Genomic DNA, 15444 nt, shown 5'->3' with positions numbered 1-15444 from the left:
AAAACAGAAGAGTCCTATAAAACTCACCAGTGGGGGGAAAAACCTAAAACATTAACCTATGCCAAGTAGAAAGGAAATGATAATGCTTTAGAAACAGAGGAAGCTGCTTAACAAAGGTGACTATTGAACACAGGGGAAAAGTGAACTGGATCACACCTACAAAAATACAGGGGTCTGAAAAGATACTTGTTGCAGATCTGTGTATCCAGTAAGTGACTTCTAAATTCAATCAAGAAAACATTTAAACTTTAAACAAAAGCAAAAAAAAAAAGACATCTTGGGTGAAAATCCAGTTTACTTAAAAGGTATTGGTCTGAGATGAAATGGGAGTCAATAATTTCATTGTTTCTGACGAGACAGAAGACCAGCAGGCCTTACTACTTATCCTGACACTGACTCCTAAGATTCTCATGACCAAGGGGCGTGGAGCCTTCCAGAACTATCAGCTTAACTATCTGAATAATCTGAACTTCCAAGATTTCTAGGACTTTCCATCTGCCTTGCATCTAATCTTTCTTTTATGTGTTTTCTCCCCTAAATAGAATATGACTCCTGGAGGACAAGGATTATTCTAGGTTTTTTTTTTTCTATTTTTACCTGGGTTTAGCAAAATGCTTGGCACAAAGTAAGCATTTAATAAATTTTCATTTTTCCATCCTATCAATCATGAGGGATTAGAGGGAAATAGATGAAAAATGTGACAAAGTACTGTTTAGGGAAATGATAGCTCCTCATCCCATGTGAGAGTATCTTGGAAGGGCTGCCCTAAGTCAAGACTATAAATTATACAGGAGTGACAGCCCAAAAAAGTGACTATTCATTTATAGCCAGAGGTTAGCCAACTATGCCAAGTGCTGGCAAAGATAGTGAGGAGATGCTAATTGATAATCTGACCTTTTTCTCCTTTTCAGGAAGTAAACCATGCAAACTGAGTGTGTGAATTGCCTGATCTCTTTCAAAGATTATAGCCTTCAGTACTGTTTTCATTTCACATAACTTCTGCTCTGTCTCTTGGAGCTGGGCAGCAACCTAGAAAACAAACAAACAAACCATAGAATATTCCTACAGTCACATAATGAGGGTTAATAACCAGCGTAAGAGTGATTAGCAAGTCAACCATTTTTCTTTGTCCTGAAGTTTTCCGCAATGAAACATTTAACTGCCTGTGAAGTTGTTGTACATACTTATTTCAACACTGCAGGGATTTTTGACTTCACTGGTGTGGGTATAGTAATACAGCTTGTAAACTCCTTCATACCTTAGTAGGTGATTTCATTAGTTGTTAAGGACATTTTCATCATGTAGTGACTTACCTCTCTGGTAATAAGTCTCTCCAGATTTACCTAAGCTAGTCCTCAGACAATAGGTAGTCCTCAGACAATAGATATTGTATCTGTTTCTGGCAAAGGCCTTTTCTAACTCTGTAAGACCTATTAAAAATTGTTCCTCTTCATCAGCAATGTAGTCACTACCTTACCACTAAAGATCCCACTTTTGTGGGATCTTATATTTTGTCACTTATAAATTCTCCAGTCTAAAGGGTTTGGGAATACAAAGATCAAAATCTTTTAATTAATTTCTAGAGATAGCTAGGTGACACAGTAGATAGAGCACTGAGCCTGGAGTAATGAAGACCTCAGTAAGTCTGGCCTTAGACAATTACTAGCTCTGTAACCCTGTCTCAGTTTCCTCAACTGTAAGATGAGGATAGTAATAGCAACTCTGAGGGTTGTCGTGAGGATCAAATGAGATATTTGTAAAACTCTTAGTACAGTTCTGTCACATAGTAAGTGCTTAATAAATGCTTATTCCATTCCAACTTCATAGGATTCATTTGGTGGGAGGTAAATTTGGTTATATGAACACTCTTAAAATTAGTTCCAATAACTCAGTGATAAAAATGTCCAAGCATCCTAGTTCGTTTAGAGAAGTAGTGAATTAATAAGTGAGAAATGCTCTGAAAACTACAGAAACTCAATTAATATATTAACTGATGTTAATCCTGATGGACTAGTAAAAACAGTTAATGCTAAAGAAGATATTTAAATCCAAATGTTTATCAGTGCTATTGGATGAGATTTCTAACAATAATACCAAAACCTGAATCAAAATAGTTCTTCCTTCTACTGTTAAGGATACCTAGTGAGATGTTTTATCATTTACACATAATGGCTATCATAGAGAAACGGGCTAAAGAAAAAAATTTTTGTTTATTCATTCAAATATCATTACTATAGACAAAAAGCTGAACTTGGAAATATTAGTATTTCCAATACAATGAAATTTTTGCTGAAAATGGATTTTAAGGGATTTGGTTCAGTGAAACTTTGGGAACCTAATTCTCTATCTATCCTTCTCTCCCTTATCCACTTCGCTTCCACTTTAAAAAGAGGAAAGAGAATCTTTCCCTTAAATATCACTGTAGCATGCCTTTGCCAGCTCTTGTAAATATATTTTAGAAAATCTCATTTGATGTAAATTTCAGTAGTTTGCATGCTAATATGGCTTGGTACAACCTACCTGGTTTCTGGCTGTTGTTAAGCCCTGTATCAAATCCTCTGATTTCTCATATTGGTTCCTTTCAGCATTTTCACAGCGACATTGCCAGTCCAGTTCCACCTGTACCTTATCACGTTCTAGGATCTGCTCCCGTTTCATTGCTAGAGATAGCTGCTGTTTGTACCTAAAATAAGGGAAGAGATGAATACTTTTCTCCCACAAAACCTGATAAAAGAGGACCAAAATGCAGAAAAGATTCACATTTATCTGACCACTATTCTCAATGTGTATGTATTACCCTAGCCAAACTGTATTATTTGCTATTCTCCAAATTTTAAATCATTCAACTTGAAATCCCTATTCTCTATTATTTCCATTTATTGAAACCCTGCTTATCCTTCAAAGTCCATTTTAAATATCTATTTCATAAAGACTTTCTTAATCTTCCTTATTATATAATATTAACATACTATATAAATTAACATATATAAAATATGTAATTATGTAATCACTCTCTCCTTTTTTCATCTTACCTCATTTTGCCCTGACCCCAAAATGTATAATGTAAGTATGGAAGTGTAAGGATATGAGTGACATGGATTCTAGGTATTCAGCTATAACCAGGATTAACCTATAACTTATACATGAAAAATTCACTTATACAACATTTTCCATCAAACATCTCAATAAAGGGGGCAGTACAAGTATTATGAGTTCTTTTTTATAGCTAAGGAAATTGAGAAAAGTTAACTTAAACACAACTTAAAAAGGACTGATTGACAAACTCCATCTTCTGATTTATAACCCAACACTCAATTTGCTACATAATAATGCTTTCTTAACTTGAAAGGCATGATATGGAAAGGAGGGGAGTAGTTTAGGAAAAAATGAATTTGGTGATTTGGTTGCTTAAATCTAGATTTTAACACATATTGTATTTTAAGATATCTTTTCCTTGCTCAAGATCCTTATAAATGCTACCTGAAGTCTTTTGAGGGCAGAGTCAAATTAGAATGCATGAGAAGCTATATTATTTAAGGTATCTGTTTCCAAACTAGCAATGATTTAGATACAGATAAATATTAAACTAAATTATTTCTGGTAGCCTTGTGCCTAAATTATAGAGTATAATGTGAGTATTAATATTTTTCCTTCAACAGGGTCCAAACTTTCTATGCTTATAAAAAAGCCATGTCTAGATTTTAAGTGTAAGGGATAGAACAGAGATAAGGGAAATGAAGGAATTAGCAACAAAAAAAGTCAAAGATAAAATGTTAATAAGCATTGGTGTTTTCAGAACTCCCCAAGTCACAAAATTTAGACCCCCAAAACTATTATTTAATTTAATTCTCATACAACCCTATGGGTAGGTATCATTTTCAGTTTAGAGATGAAGAAACTAATGCTCAAAAACAGATACTAATATTAAATGGTAGTGCCATACTTGAACTTCAGGCCTGACTCAAGTCAAGTGTGCTTTTCACAAGTTAAATTTAAAACCCCTTGAAAAAGAATTATCAAAACCATCCTCATCTTTCTGTACGTCTCCCTGATTATTAGTACAAATATAACCATAGGGCTTTTTTTTTTTAACCTTTCAATGTCCTGCTGGAATCTGGCTAGTTGTGCCTTTAGCTTCACTTCTTCTTCTTGTAATGTATGTATCTGAAGGTCTCTGGAAATAGTTTCCTTGGATATTTGTGCAATCTGAGCATCCCAGGCAGATTTCATTGCTGCCACATCCTCTTGAAGCCTACCAAAAAAAAATGCTTAAAAATATGTATATGAACACGTATATTATAGGTAGAACTAATTAAGCAATATAATAATACATATTATAAATATGTATACATACAAACAAAATTATGATATATAACAAGTTATAATCAGATGTAATATGGTCTAATGGATAGCTGGCCTTAGAATCCAAAAGATTTAAATTCAAGTATAGCTTCTAACACATCTCTCAGTACCCCAGGCAACTCTCTAAACCTGAAAACTGTAGAATAAACTGATAATCTGCTCTCCAATTACAACTGAGACTTCCTTGTCTGGATGAAAGGAAAATTCAGCTTTGTACAAACAGAAGATACTAAAACAGGGTTCAGTGGAATCCCACAACAGTACAGTGACCTGAAATTTACCAGGAAATATGTAAGATTCCAAAGGAATAAAAAGTAGGGAATTCTAGAAGAAATGATCAAGATTGAGTATGTACTGTTAACTAAATAAGGAAAAAATCTGCTTAGCTTGGTTATTCCTTTGAGGAAATATACTCCAGTTGCATATGAAGGACTTCAGCACCTATAGGGAAGTATCCCTTTGACTTAACTCTGCAGTGGATTTCCTCCATGACAATGGTGAAAACTTTATGGTCAAAAAATCTCTTTGTTTTATGTTTCATTTGATAGTAATAATCATAGTATTCACAGGACCACAGATGTATAACTGGAAAGGATGTACCTTAAAGAATGTCTAACCCCAAAGAGATAATGGACAAAAAGACTTGTACAAAAATATTCATAGCTGCGCTCTTTGTGGTGGCCAAAAACTGGAAAACGAGGGGATGTCCATCAATTGGGGAATGGCTGAGCAAATTGTGGTATATGTTGGTGATGGAATACTATTGTGCTAAAAGGAATAATAAAGTGGAGGAATTCCATGGAGACTGGAACAACCTCCAGGAAGTGATGCAGAGCAAAAGGAGCAGAACCAGGAGAACACTATACACAGAGACTAATACACTGTGGTATAATCAAACATAATGGACTTCTCCATTAGTGGCGGTGTAATGTCCCTGAACAATTTGCAGGGATCTAGGAGAAAAAAACACCATTCATAACCAGAGGATAAACTGTGGGAGTAGAAACACCAAGGAAAAGCAACTGCCTGAATACAGCAGTTGAGGGGACATGACAAAGGAGAGACTCTAAATGAACACTCTAATGCAAATATTATCAACATAGCAATGGGTTCAAATCAAGAAAACATGTAATGCCCAGTGGATTTACGTGTCGGCTATGGGGGGTGGGGGGAGGAAAAGAAAATGATCTATGTCTTTAATGAATAATGCTTGGAAATGATCAAATAATATATATATATATATAGAAAGAATGTCTAGCCAAAGGTTCTTAGTTAAAGCTGGAAAGGACCTTAGAACCTATCAGATCCAACCTCTTCATTTTACAGATGAAGTAACAAAGGATAGAAGAGGAAAATTGCCTTTTCAAATGCAAATAAAGTAAATAGTAAGTCACAAGGTAGAATCTGAACCATGGTTCTCTTACTCAGGAGTGAGGGTTCTTTTCTCTGTATTATAAAAAGAAGGAAGGATATTTGTTTCACAGAAAGGTCTGGAGTTATTAAAAAGAACATGCAATTTCTAAAAGGCCTCAAATTCTCAATTTCTCTCAATTCTCTCAAAATCTCTCAATTTCTCAAAGGTGGGCTGTATGCCCACCCTTCTCTTCAATTCCAGGACCAATTCACTGTCCATTCAGAGATCACTGAGTCCAAAGACCTCTTGTTGCAAGATGAAGAAACTGAGACTCAGGAAAGCTAATTGACTCATATCATTCATATCACCAGCCAAGTCTCAGCCTTGGATCACTCCTACCACTCTCTGCCTTCATTCTCATACACATGCTGCTAAACAAAGGTAGCAAAAATCACTCAACCATTTTGACTAGGTCCACTATAAATTAATGTTAAAACTTAAATTGGACCCTCATGCTATTAGACAATCTTACCATGCCTCTCTTATCAACTCACTATCCCACTCTTTACAGTGGTTTTTTCCAAACCTTTTTATTCATTTTCAAACCTTCCATGGATTCCCCTCTTCCCTCTCTCAGTTGATAATCTTGCTTCATATTTTAGAGAAAATAATGAATTTGCCATGAACTCCTTCTTCTCCCCTCTTCTTTACCATTTAGATGCCTTCTGCCACTGTCCCTCTTCCTTCATCCCTATCTCACATGATATAGTGGCTTTACTCCTTACCAAGGTTAACCTTTCTACTTATTTAAGTATTTTCATTCTATCTTGTTTCTTCTAACAGGCTGCCCTTGCTGTATCCCTGTTCTATCACTAATTTTCAACCTCTCCTTGTCTACTGTCTCATTTCCTACAGACTTCAAACAACCCCACATCTCCCCCTTCCTGAAAAAAACTCTCACTTGATCTTTCTATCTCTGCTAACAATTATGCTATATCTCTTCTAACCTTTGACCCTAAACCCAGGACCTCCCATCTCTGGGCCTGGCTCTCCAATAGGTGCATCCACCTTTTCTCTCCCAAATCTCTTCTTATAATCCAACCTCTAACTACTCTCTCTGAATTGCTTGTCCGCTCTGGAAGGGAAGAGGGAAAAGAGAGGACATGAATCATGTAATACTTAAAAATAAATAAATAAAACCTCAAAAAAAAAAAACCCTACTCGCTCCAAAATTACTAATAACTTTTCAGCTGCCAAATCCAATGGCCTTTTCCAAATCCTCATTCTCCTTGCCCTTTCTGCAGCCTTTGATACTATTGGTCACTCTCTCCAAGAAACTCTTCCCTCTTGGTTCTCAGGATACCACGTTCTCCTAGTTCTCTTCCTACTTGTCTGACTACTCTTTCTCTGTCATCTTTGCTTGATCCTATCCCAGATCTTACTCCCTAACCCTAGTTGCTCTATAGGGTTCTATCCTGGGACCACTTCTCTTCTCCTTAACATTTTCCCTTGGTAACTTCTCCTGCATTTCCAACTACTTTTCAGACATCTCAACCTGGATGTCCAGTAAGCATCCTAAACTCAACATGCCGAAAATAGAATTTATCTTTCTTTCTCAAGTTCCCACTCCTACCCAATCTTCCTTATTATTATGATTTTTAAACGCTTACCTTACATCTTGGAATCAATACTGGATATTGGTTCCAAGATAGAAGAGTGTAAGGAATAGGCAATGGGGGTCAAGTGACTTGTCCAGGGTCACACAGATAGGAAGTGTCTGAGACCAGATTTGAACCCAGGACCTCCCATCTCTGGGCCCGGCTCTCAATCCACTGAGCCACCCAGCTGCTCCCTAATCTTCCTTATTATTGAAGAGGCAATAACATCTCCCTAATCCTCAGGCTGGCAACCTAAGAGTTATCCTGGAATCTTCACTCTCTCTCCCCTTATATCCAATCTATTTCCAAGGCCTGCCAATTTTACCATTGCAACATCTCTCAAATATTCCCCTTCTCTCCTGTGACATTACTACTCCTCCATTGCAGCCTCGCATCACCCCTTGCCTGGATTAATTTAACAGTCTGCTGGCAGGTCTGTTTGCTCAAGTCTCTCCTCTCCTCCAATCCATCCTCCATTCTACAACTAAAGTCATTTTCCAAAAGTGTAGATTCAACCATGCCATTCCTGTATTCAGTAAACTCCAGTGGCTCCCTATTGCCTCCAAGAACAAATACAAAATGTTCTGCTTGGCATTTAAAGCTCTCCATAACCTAGTTCCCTCCTAACTTTCCAGTCTTTTATATCTGACTTACCGAAATATACTTTTCAATCTAGTGACATTAGCCTCTTGGCTTTTCCACAAACTAGTTACTCCATCTCTCTGTTCCCACACTCTCCTCCTCTGTTCAAATTAATGATCTTGACTTCTGGGTAAGCATGGTGGCAGTCTAGACATGGGGCGCTTCCTCTCCTCAGACCTACTGATATAGACTACCTAAAAAGACCCAAAAATTCATTTTCATAACAACGAAGGGACTCTACAGTAGAGCGCAGCATTGAAGGTTCATGGGATTTGGGCATTTCCATACTATAAGGGGGAGAAAAGCTCCCACCCAAACACGAGCTGATCTACCCTCCCCCACCCCACCTATGGAGCCAGAGTCAGAGCCAACGCGCCAGAATCAGCGAGTGAGTGAGGGGCACCTCTGGAGTGAGCAAGGGGCAGCTCTAGGTCTTGGGTGCTGACTAAGACCACCAAGGACCTACCCCCAAGAGCAGTTACACCCAAAAACCCGTTGGGTGGGCGGGGGAGCGCAGACCGTGGGCATACCCGAGAAGGTAGCGCAGCTGCGGAGATTTGAGAGCTTGCCTCAGGCAAAATCCTTGTTCCTTAACTCCATATTACAGAAAACCTGCCCAGCTCACTTGGATATCTGACTAAAAAGGGAAGGTAAATCCTCCACAGTGATGGTTAATTGTGCATAGGAGCCCCAAACTCCTTCCAAAAAAAGCAAAAAAAAAGACAGTGACCCTCGAAAATTTTTACGAAGGAAAAACCCAGGCTACAGAAGATATACAGGAGGAAATTCAAACAAAAACAAAACCTTCTAAAAAAATGGAAATTGTCCACAAGCTCTGGAAGACTTTAAATCGAAGATTATCAAAAAGATGGAAGCCTTCTGGCAAGAGAAGTGGGAAATGGTTCAAAAAGAGAATCAAAAAATTATAACTGAAAATTAAAAAATTATAGCAGAAAATCAAAAGGTTAAAGCAGAAAACCAGGCCTCAAGGACCAGAATTAAGCAACTGGAAACCAATGATCAATTAATAAAGCAAAATCAAAAGACTGACAAAATAGAAGAAAACATAAAATATCTCACTGACAAGGTCAGTGATCAGGAAAACAGGAAGGAGAGACAATTTGAGAATCACTGGTCTACCTGAAAAGCCAGAAATAAACAGAAATCTTGACATCATACTACAAGAAATCATCCAAGAAAACTGTCTTGATGTTCTTGAACAAGAGGGCAAAATAGAAAAACACCCTCTATACTAAATCCCCAAAAGACAACTCTCAGGAATGTAATTGTCAAATTCCAGAGCTTTCAATCTAAGGAGAAAATTCTACAAATTAATGATCTCCCTTTAGTTAAGTTCAAACTAAAATTTCATATTTTACTGGAAGCCTTCCCAATCCTTCTTAATTCTAGTACCTTCCCCTTATTATTCTATTTATCTTCTATTTAGCTTTCTCTGTATATATTTGTTTGTTTGTGGTCTCCTTCATTAGATTTTTAAACTCCTTAAGGGCAAGAACTATCTTTTGCCTCTTTTTATATTCCGTTAAGCCCATTGTCTGGATTGCAGTAGCTACTTTATGTTTACTGATAGCTTGATTAATTATAAAATACTTAGAAGTATACCTATCAATGTACACAGAGGAACTATATAGATGGAAGTACAAAACACTCCTTACAAATATAAATAGACCTAAATAAGTGAAGAAATATTAATTTCTCATGGGTAGACCAAGCTAATAGGATAAAAATGGTAATATTAACAACATTAATTACTTATTCAGTGACACACCAGTGTCACATAAAACTAATAAAGGATTACTTCATGGAGTTAGAAAAAGAATTAAATTCATCTTGAAAAAATAAAAGGTCAAGAATTTAAAAGGAAACAATGAAAAAATAAGAGAAGGGGCTTAGCAGTATCAAATCTTGGCATATACTATAAAATAGTAATCACCTAAACAATATATTATTGGTTAAAAAACAGAGATCAGTCAACAGATCAGCTCCAAATGGATATAGGTCTTAGTTAGCAAAATTGTATCATTTGTTTTTGATGCTCAATCACAGTATTCTTCATCACTAATCCTCTTGGATCATGGCCAATCACTGAATAGATCAGAGTTCTTAAGTCTTTCAGAATTGTTCCTTTTTACAATATTGATGTCAGAGTATAAATTATTCTTTTGGTTCTACTCATTTTCTATGCATTATTTCCAACAAATTCTTCCCAAGTATAGTTCCTAATTCTTTCAAAGTTGTTTTACCATCTTGTTGTTATGATATAAAGTATTTTCCTGGTTGTCTTCACTTCATTTTGCATTCGTTCATACAAGTCTTCCTAGATTTTCTAAAACAAGATCTTCCATCATATCTTTCAGCACAATAGTATTCCATTACATGCAAACATCCTAATTTGTTTGGCCATTTCTCAATTGATAATTACCCCCTGTTAGTTTCTAGTTCTTTGCCTTTATAAAAAGCTGTTATGTTTTTTGTAAAGACATTTTATTTTACCAATTACATATAATACCTTTCCACATAATTTTTCAGAAATTACGTGATCCTAATTGTCTCCCCTTCCTATTTTTTCTCCTCCTTGCTGGAGATGGTAAGTAATTTGATCTGGCTTATGCATTTATTATCATGAAAAGCATATTCCCACACTGTTAATTTTTGTAAAAGAATAATTATATAAAACCCATATTCCCAAATAAAAACTCAAACTAAAGTGAAAAATCATATGCTTTGATCAGCATTCCAACTCCAACATTTCTTTCTCTAGAGGTAGAAAGTATTCTTTGTTAGAAATCCTCAATTAAAAAAAATCCTCCAGAATTGTCCTTAATCATTGTATTTCTGAGAGTAGTTTTTTTCAGAGTTGATCACTATACGATATTGCTGTCATTGTATACAATGTTCTCCTGGTTCTGTTTATTTCATTCTCTATCAGTTCATGTGGGTCTTTCTAGCTCATTGTGAAATCATCTTGTTCATCATTCCTTACAGCACAATAGTATTCTATCACCATCATATACCACAATTTGTTCAGCCATTACCCAATTGATGGATATCCCCTCAATTTGCAATTCTTTGCCACCACAAAAAGCTGCTACAAATTTTTTGTACAAATAGGTCCTCCCCCTGCTTTTTAAATTGCTTTGGGATACAGACCTAGTAGTGGTATTACTGGACCAAAGAATATGCATTGTTTTATAGCCCTTTAAGTATAGTCCCAAGTTGTCTTCCAGGATGACTGGATCAGTTCACAACTCCACCAACAATGCAACAGTGATCCAATTTTGCCACATCTCCTCCAACACATCACTTTCCTTTACTGTCATACTGGCCAGTCTGAAAGGTGTGAGGTGGTACTTCTGAGTTGTTTTAATTTACATTTCTCTAATTAAGAGTGATATAGAACATTTGTTCATATTATTGATAGCTTTGATTTCTTCAACTGAAAACTGCTTGTTCATATCCTTTGGCCATTTGTCTATTAGGGAATGGCTTTATATTCTTATATATTTGACTTAGTTCTCTATATATTTGAGAAATGAGACCTTTATCAGAGAAATATGTTTTAAAAAATTTCCCCAGTTTATTGTTTCCTTTCTAATCTTGTTTATACTCGTTTTGTTTATACAAAAGCTTTCTAATTCAATATAGTAAAATTATTTATTTTACATCTTCTAAACTACTCTATCTTTTGTTTGGTCATAAATTCTTCCCTTCTCCATAGATCTGACAGGTAAACTATTCTATGTTCCTTAACTTACTTATATTATTAAACTTTATGTCTAAATCATATGCCCTTCTCTCCCTTGAGGCCTCCTGTCTTCACATAGAAAGAAAGAAAAAGAAAACTCTTGCAACAAATATGTATCATCAAGCAGAAATAAATTATGGCATAAGCCATGTCAAAAAAAATATGTTTCAATCTGTACTCCTGAGACCATCACCTCTCTTTCAAAGTCATGTCTCTTTTGTTATTGTATAATTATTCTTCTCTTCTGGTGACTTCATTCTGCTTATATAAGTTCATATAAGTCTTCCTAAATTGCTCTGAAACAGTTTCTCATTCTTAAATCACAATAGTATTCCATCACATTCATAGATTATAATCTAGTAGTTTTTATCAAATAGTGATTTCTTGCTTTGGGAAAATAGTTGGAATTTTCAAATTTATAAAACATTAAGCTTCAGGGGGCAGCTGGTAGCTCAGTGGATTGAGAGCTAGCCCTAGAGACGGGAGGTCCTAGGTTCAAATCTGGCCTCAGACACTTCCCAGCTGTGTGACCCTGGGCAAGTCACTTGACCCCCATTGCCTACCCTTACCACTCTTCTGCCTTGGAGCCAATACACAGTATTGACTCCAAGACGGAAGGTAAGGGTTTAAAAAAAACAACATTAAGCTTCGGTGCCCTTTTGCTTTTGCATATTGTATACATAACAAGTTCCACTGATCGATTTCTCTATTAATTTTTTTCTTTTTTAATATTTATTTTGTATCAAAATAATAATTACCAAGGAAGTAGGTACCCAAATAAAAATCTAGAAGATGGAGGGAATTGGATGCTTTAGGCAAGTTGAAAAGCCTTATTAATTAATCACCTTGATTCAGAAATGATTCTTGATAAAACAAAATATAACCATCTCAATCTGTTTTCTCCTCTAGCAATGCAGCTGGCCTTGTGTGGACTATGGATAAGGAAGTCCAGCAAACATAGCTAACTAAGAAGACCTTTCCCTGCTGAGTCCCTTACTCTCAATTTTGTGACATGGTTTTGGTTCATCTTTGGAAGTTCAGTGACAGTCGTAAACAACTCTGTTGTCTTTATAAAATCAGCAAATTCCTGAAGATAAGAAAGAATATTCAGAACTTTGTATTGTCTGAATTACCTGTCATGTGATAATTAGATAATATGTTTACATTAAGGAAATTACATACAGCATATTGGAAAAACACAGTATGACTAAAGTTTTCCCATGTCTACTCAGGAAGGTCCCCATGCCCCTCTGTCTCAAGCAACTGAAATGTTTTCCTGATTTCTGCTCCAATCAAGGTCAACAGGTGACATTATGGCTACTTTTTCTCTAATCTTCCTTCTTTTCTCCCAAAGCAAAACTTTCAAAGCCTTCTTGCTCAGATACCATCTATTTATATGTCATTTCAAAGACCTTTAATGATGTTTCTTGGAGAGTAAATGCTGCCTACCTGACATTTTCTCCTGTTTTAACTATCTTTGCAAGCCAAGGGCTCTCTCATTTTAGAGATTTCATTTAGTTTGTTGCAATCATCTGGTCTTTGAATTCTTCCATTTTTCTATATCATGAATAATCCCTTTCACCATGTTGACAGCTTCTAAACATTCTCAGAATATTTAATTCTTAATCATCTTCTCAATGTTATTTTTGCTTAACCAACTAGAAGATTGAATCACAACCTGTTGTTCACATCTTATGCCTTTATCTTTTGCAGAAAAATGTACAATCTCATTAGCATCATTGTCAAATGTGATTCCAATCTGTGAAACTCCACACAAAGCTGGTGGAATTCCAATCAAAGTAAACTATCCTATAAGTCTATTGTTTGACACACTCTCTCTCCCCCTGCATACTTTAATTTCCACTTTTCTCTGACCATTAGCAACTACAGTAAACACCAAGCTCTTCTTCATCAGAATACTTATGCTCCTATCAATTAGTCTGGTTAAGATTCCTTCTAATGTCTCAATGTGAAGAGAAAGGAGGATGACATCCAGATGTAACACATCTGTGACATCATCAGCTAACATGCCTCCCAGATGGCAGCTCCAATAGCTACAGTCTTATCAGGTCTGACGACTTTATTAGAGGCCTGGCCAAACAAATCCTCTAGTTACTGTCTGCTGATCCTCGAGTATCTATCTGCCATGCCACCAACTAAGGTAATTTCTTAAAAGTCATTTTTTGCCAACTTCATCTTGCATGGCTTTCTGTGATGTCCTCCTGATGGGATCAGTAACAATATCTTCAAACAAAGGTTGGGGCAGCTTCATATTTAAGCATTTAAGTTCAGAAGTAACCATAGTCTAATATGGTAAGCTGATGGTCAGTCTGAACAGAAGAAAGCTCACACTTAGCCTTCTCAGCAGGCTTCTGTACTTGATAAAAGCCATGCTGCCTTTGGTCAGATTGAGCCCTGTGTCTCTCTTGAATTCTGTCACAATGTGCTGGAGCAAGGCCTAGCCAAAGTCTTCAGCACCTAGGAAAATATCCCTACTGGTGAATATCACCTTAAATATACCTTTCTGAATATTCAGTATAGAAATATCAATCAAATATCAAGAGTTCCATCACCTTAAGTCACACATAGCAATAATTTAGTCTTAATGGTATTTTTTTGCCAATGTCCTATGTACCTTTTTGCAGTCTCCTTTCATCATCATAAACTGCCTTAGAGAATATAACTTTCCATTAGTTTCTATATAAGTATCACCAATAGATGAACATACAGTTTTCAAAGAATGCCACTCCATATTAAAGTCATCGAACTGAAGATCAATGAGGTGCTTGGTGGCAGAGAACTTGTTGTTTGGGTTAGTGTCAGCTTGTTTGGATGGGGAGGGAGGAGTTCTTTAACATTCTCTAACACCTTTGCTTGTTTATCCTCCATTATACTTAAACGGGGGTTAGTTTTATACAAGTCAGTACCAATATCTGCCTTTTTGACTGCTTATGATACATAGTCTCACCTTGAAATGATTAAATAAGCCCTGGGACAGCCCATTCTGGCCATCTTGGAAAAAGCTTGAGGCTGGGCCCTAGGAGGCAGCTTTGGAAAAGTAGGTAATAGTGGCAGGGCTGGTACTGAACATGAAAGAGAGGAGTAGGTGATGAAGTGAACTAAGGGTGCCAGGACACAGTATCAAATTGTTTTGATGATTAGTAATCTGTATGATAGATGAAATCTAGTACCTCTAGGTCCCTTTTCTATCAACTTTCCTCCCCATTATTTCCCCTGAGATTCATCCCCCACCCCCGTAAGATTCTTAACTTTTTGTTCTTCTAGATAAATTTGTTATTATTCCCAGGTCTAAAAAAGGAATCATTTGCTTTTTTTGATTGTTTACTGGTATAGCACTGAACAAGTAAATTAATTTATTATTTTAATTTTTATTAATTAGTCTGACTTACCCATAAGCATTTAACACTTTTCTAATTATTTAGATCTATCTTTATTTGCATACATTTTGTTTTGTAATTGTGTTCATATAGTTCCAGTGTATGTTTTGGCAGATAGACTCTCAAGAATTTTATAATTTCTGTAATTACTTTAAATGCAGTGTCTATTTATTGTACTTTACTTTTTGTTGGTATTGTATGGAAATACTAATGATTTGTGTAAGTGTATTTTATATCCTGCAACTTTGCTAATGCTGTTCATTG

At 36.1% G+C, this 15444-nt stretch overlaps 1 protein-coding gene and 1 pseudogene across 13 annotated transcripts in view; both read right to left on the bottom strand.

The window, feature by feature from the left end:
• The window catches only part of CCDC57 (coiled-coil domain containing 57), a 323421-nt gene that overhangs the window by 165732 nt on the left and 142245 nt on the right, over positions 1-15444 (bottom strand). For 8 of the 13 annotated variants that reach the window (XM_007482813.3, XM_056817292.1, XM_056817290.1 and 5 more), the window contains exons 8-10: positions 4094-4252; positions 2521-2683; positions 895-1029 (exon numbers count right to left, since the gene is read on the bottom strand). In XM_007482813.3, coding sequence (XP_007482875.1) covers positions 895-1029; positions 2521-2683; positions 4094-4252 — 457 coding nt within the window. The remainder of the gene's footprint in view (positions 1-894; positions 1030-2520; positions 2684-4093; positions 4253-15444) is intronic. The other 5 variants (XM_056817294.1, XM_056817295.1, XM_056817296.1 and 2 more) reach the window with 1 other exon arrangement.
• LOC103105077 (stress-70 protein, mitochondrial-like) lies at positions 13081-14873 on the bottom strand (annotated as a pseudogene).

The sequence above is a fragment of the Monodelphis domestica genome, chromosome 2 (genome assembly GCF_027887165.1).
Source record: "Monodelphis domestica isolate mMonDom1 chromosome 2, mMonDom1.pri, whole genome shotgun sequence".
In the NCBI taxonomy this organism is placed as follows: Eukaryota; Metazoa; Chordata; class Mammalia; order Didelphimorphia; family Didelphidae; genus Monodelphis; species Monodelphis domestica.
This window is presented reverse-complemented; position numbering and strand designations above follow the sequence as displayed.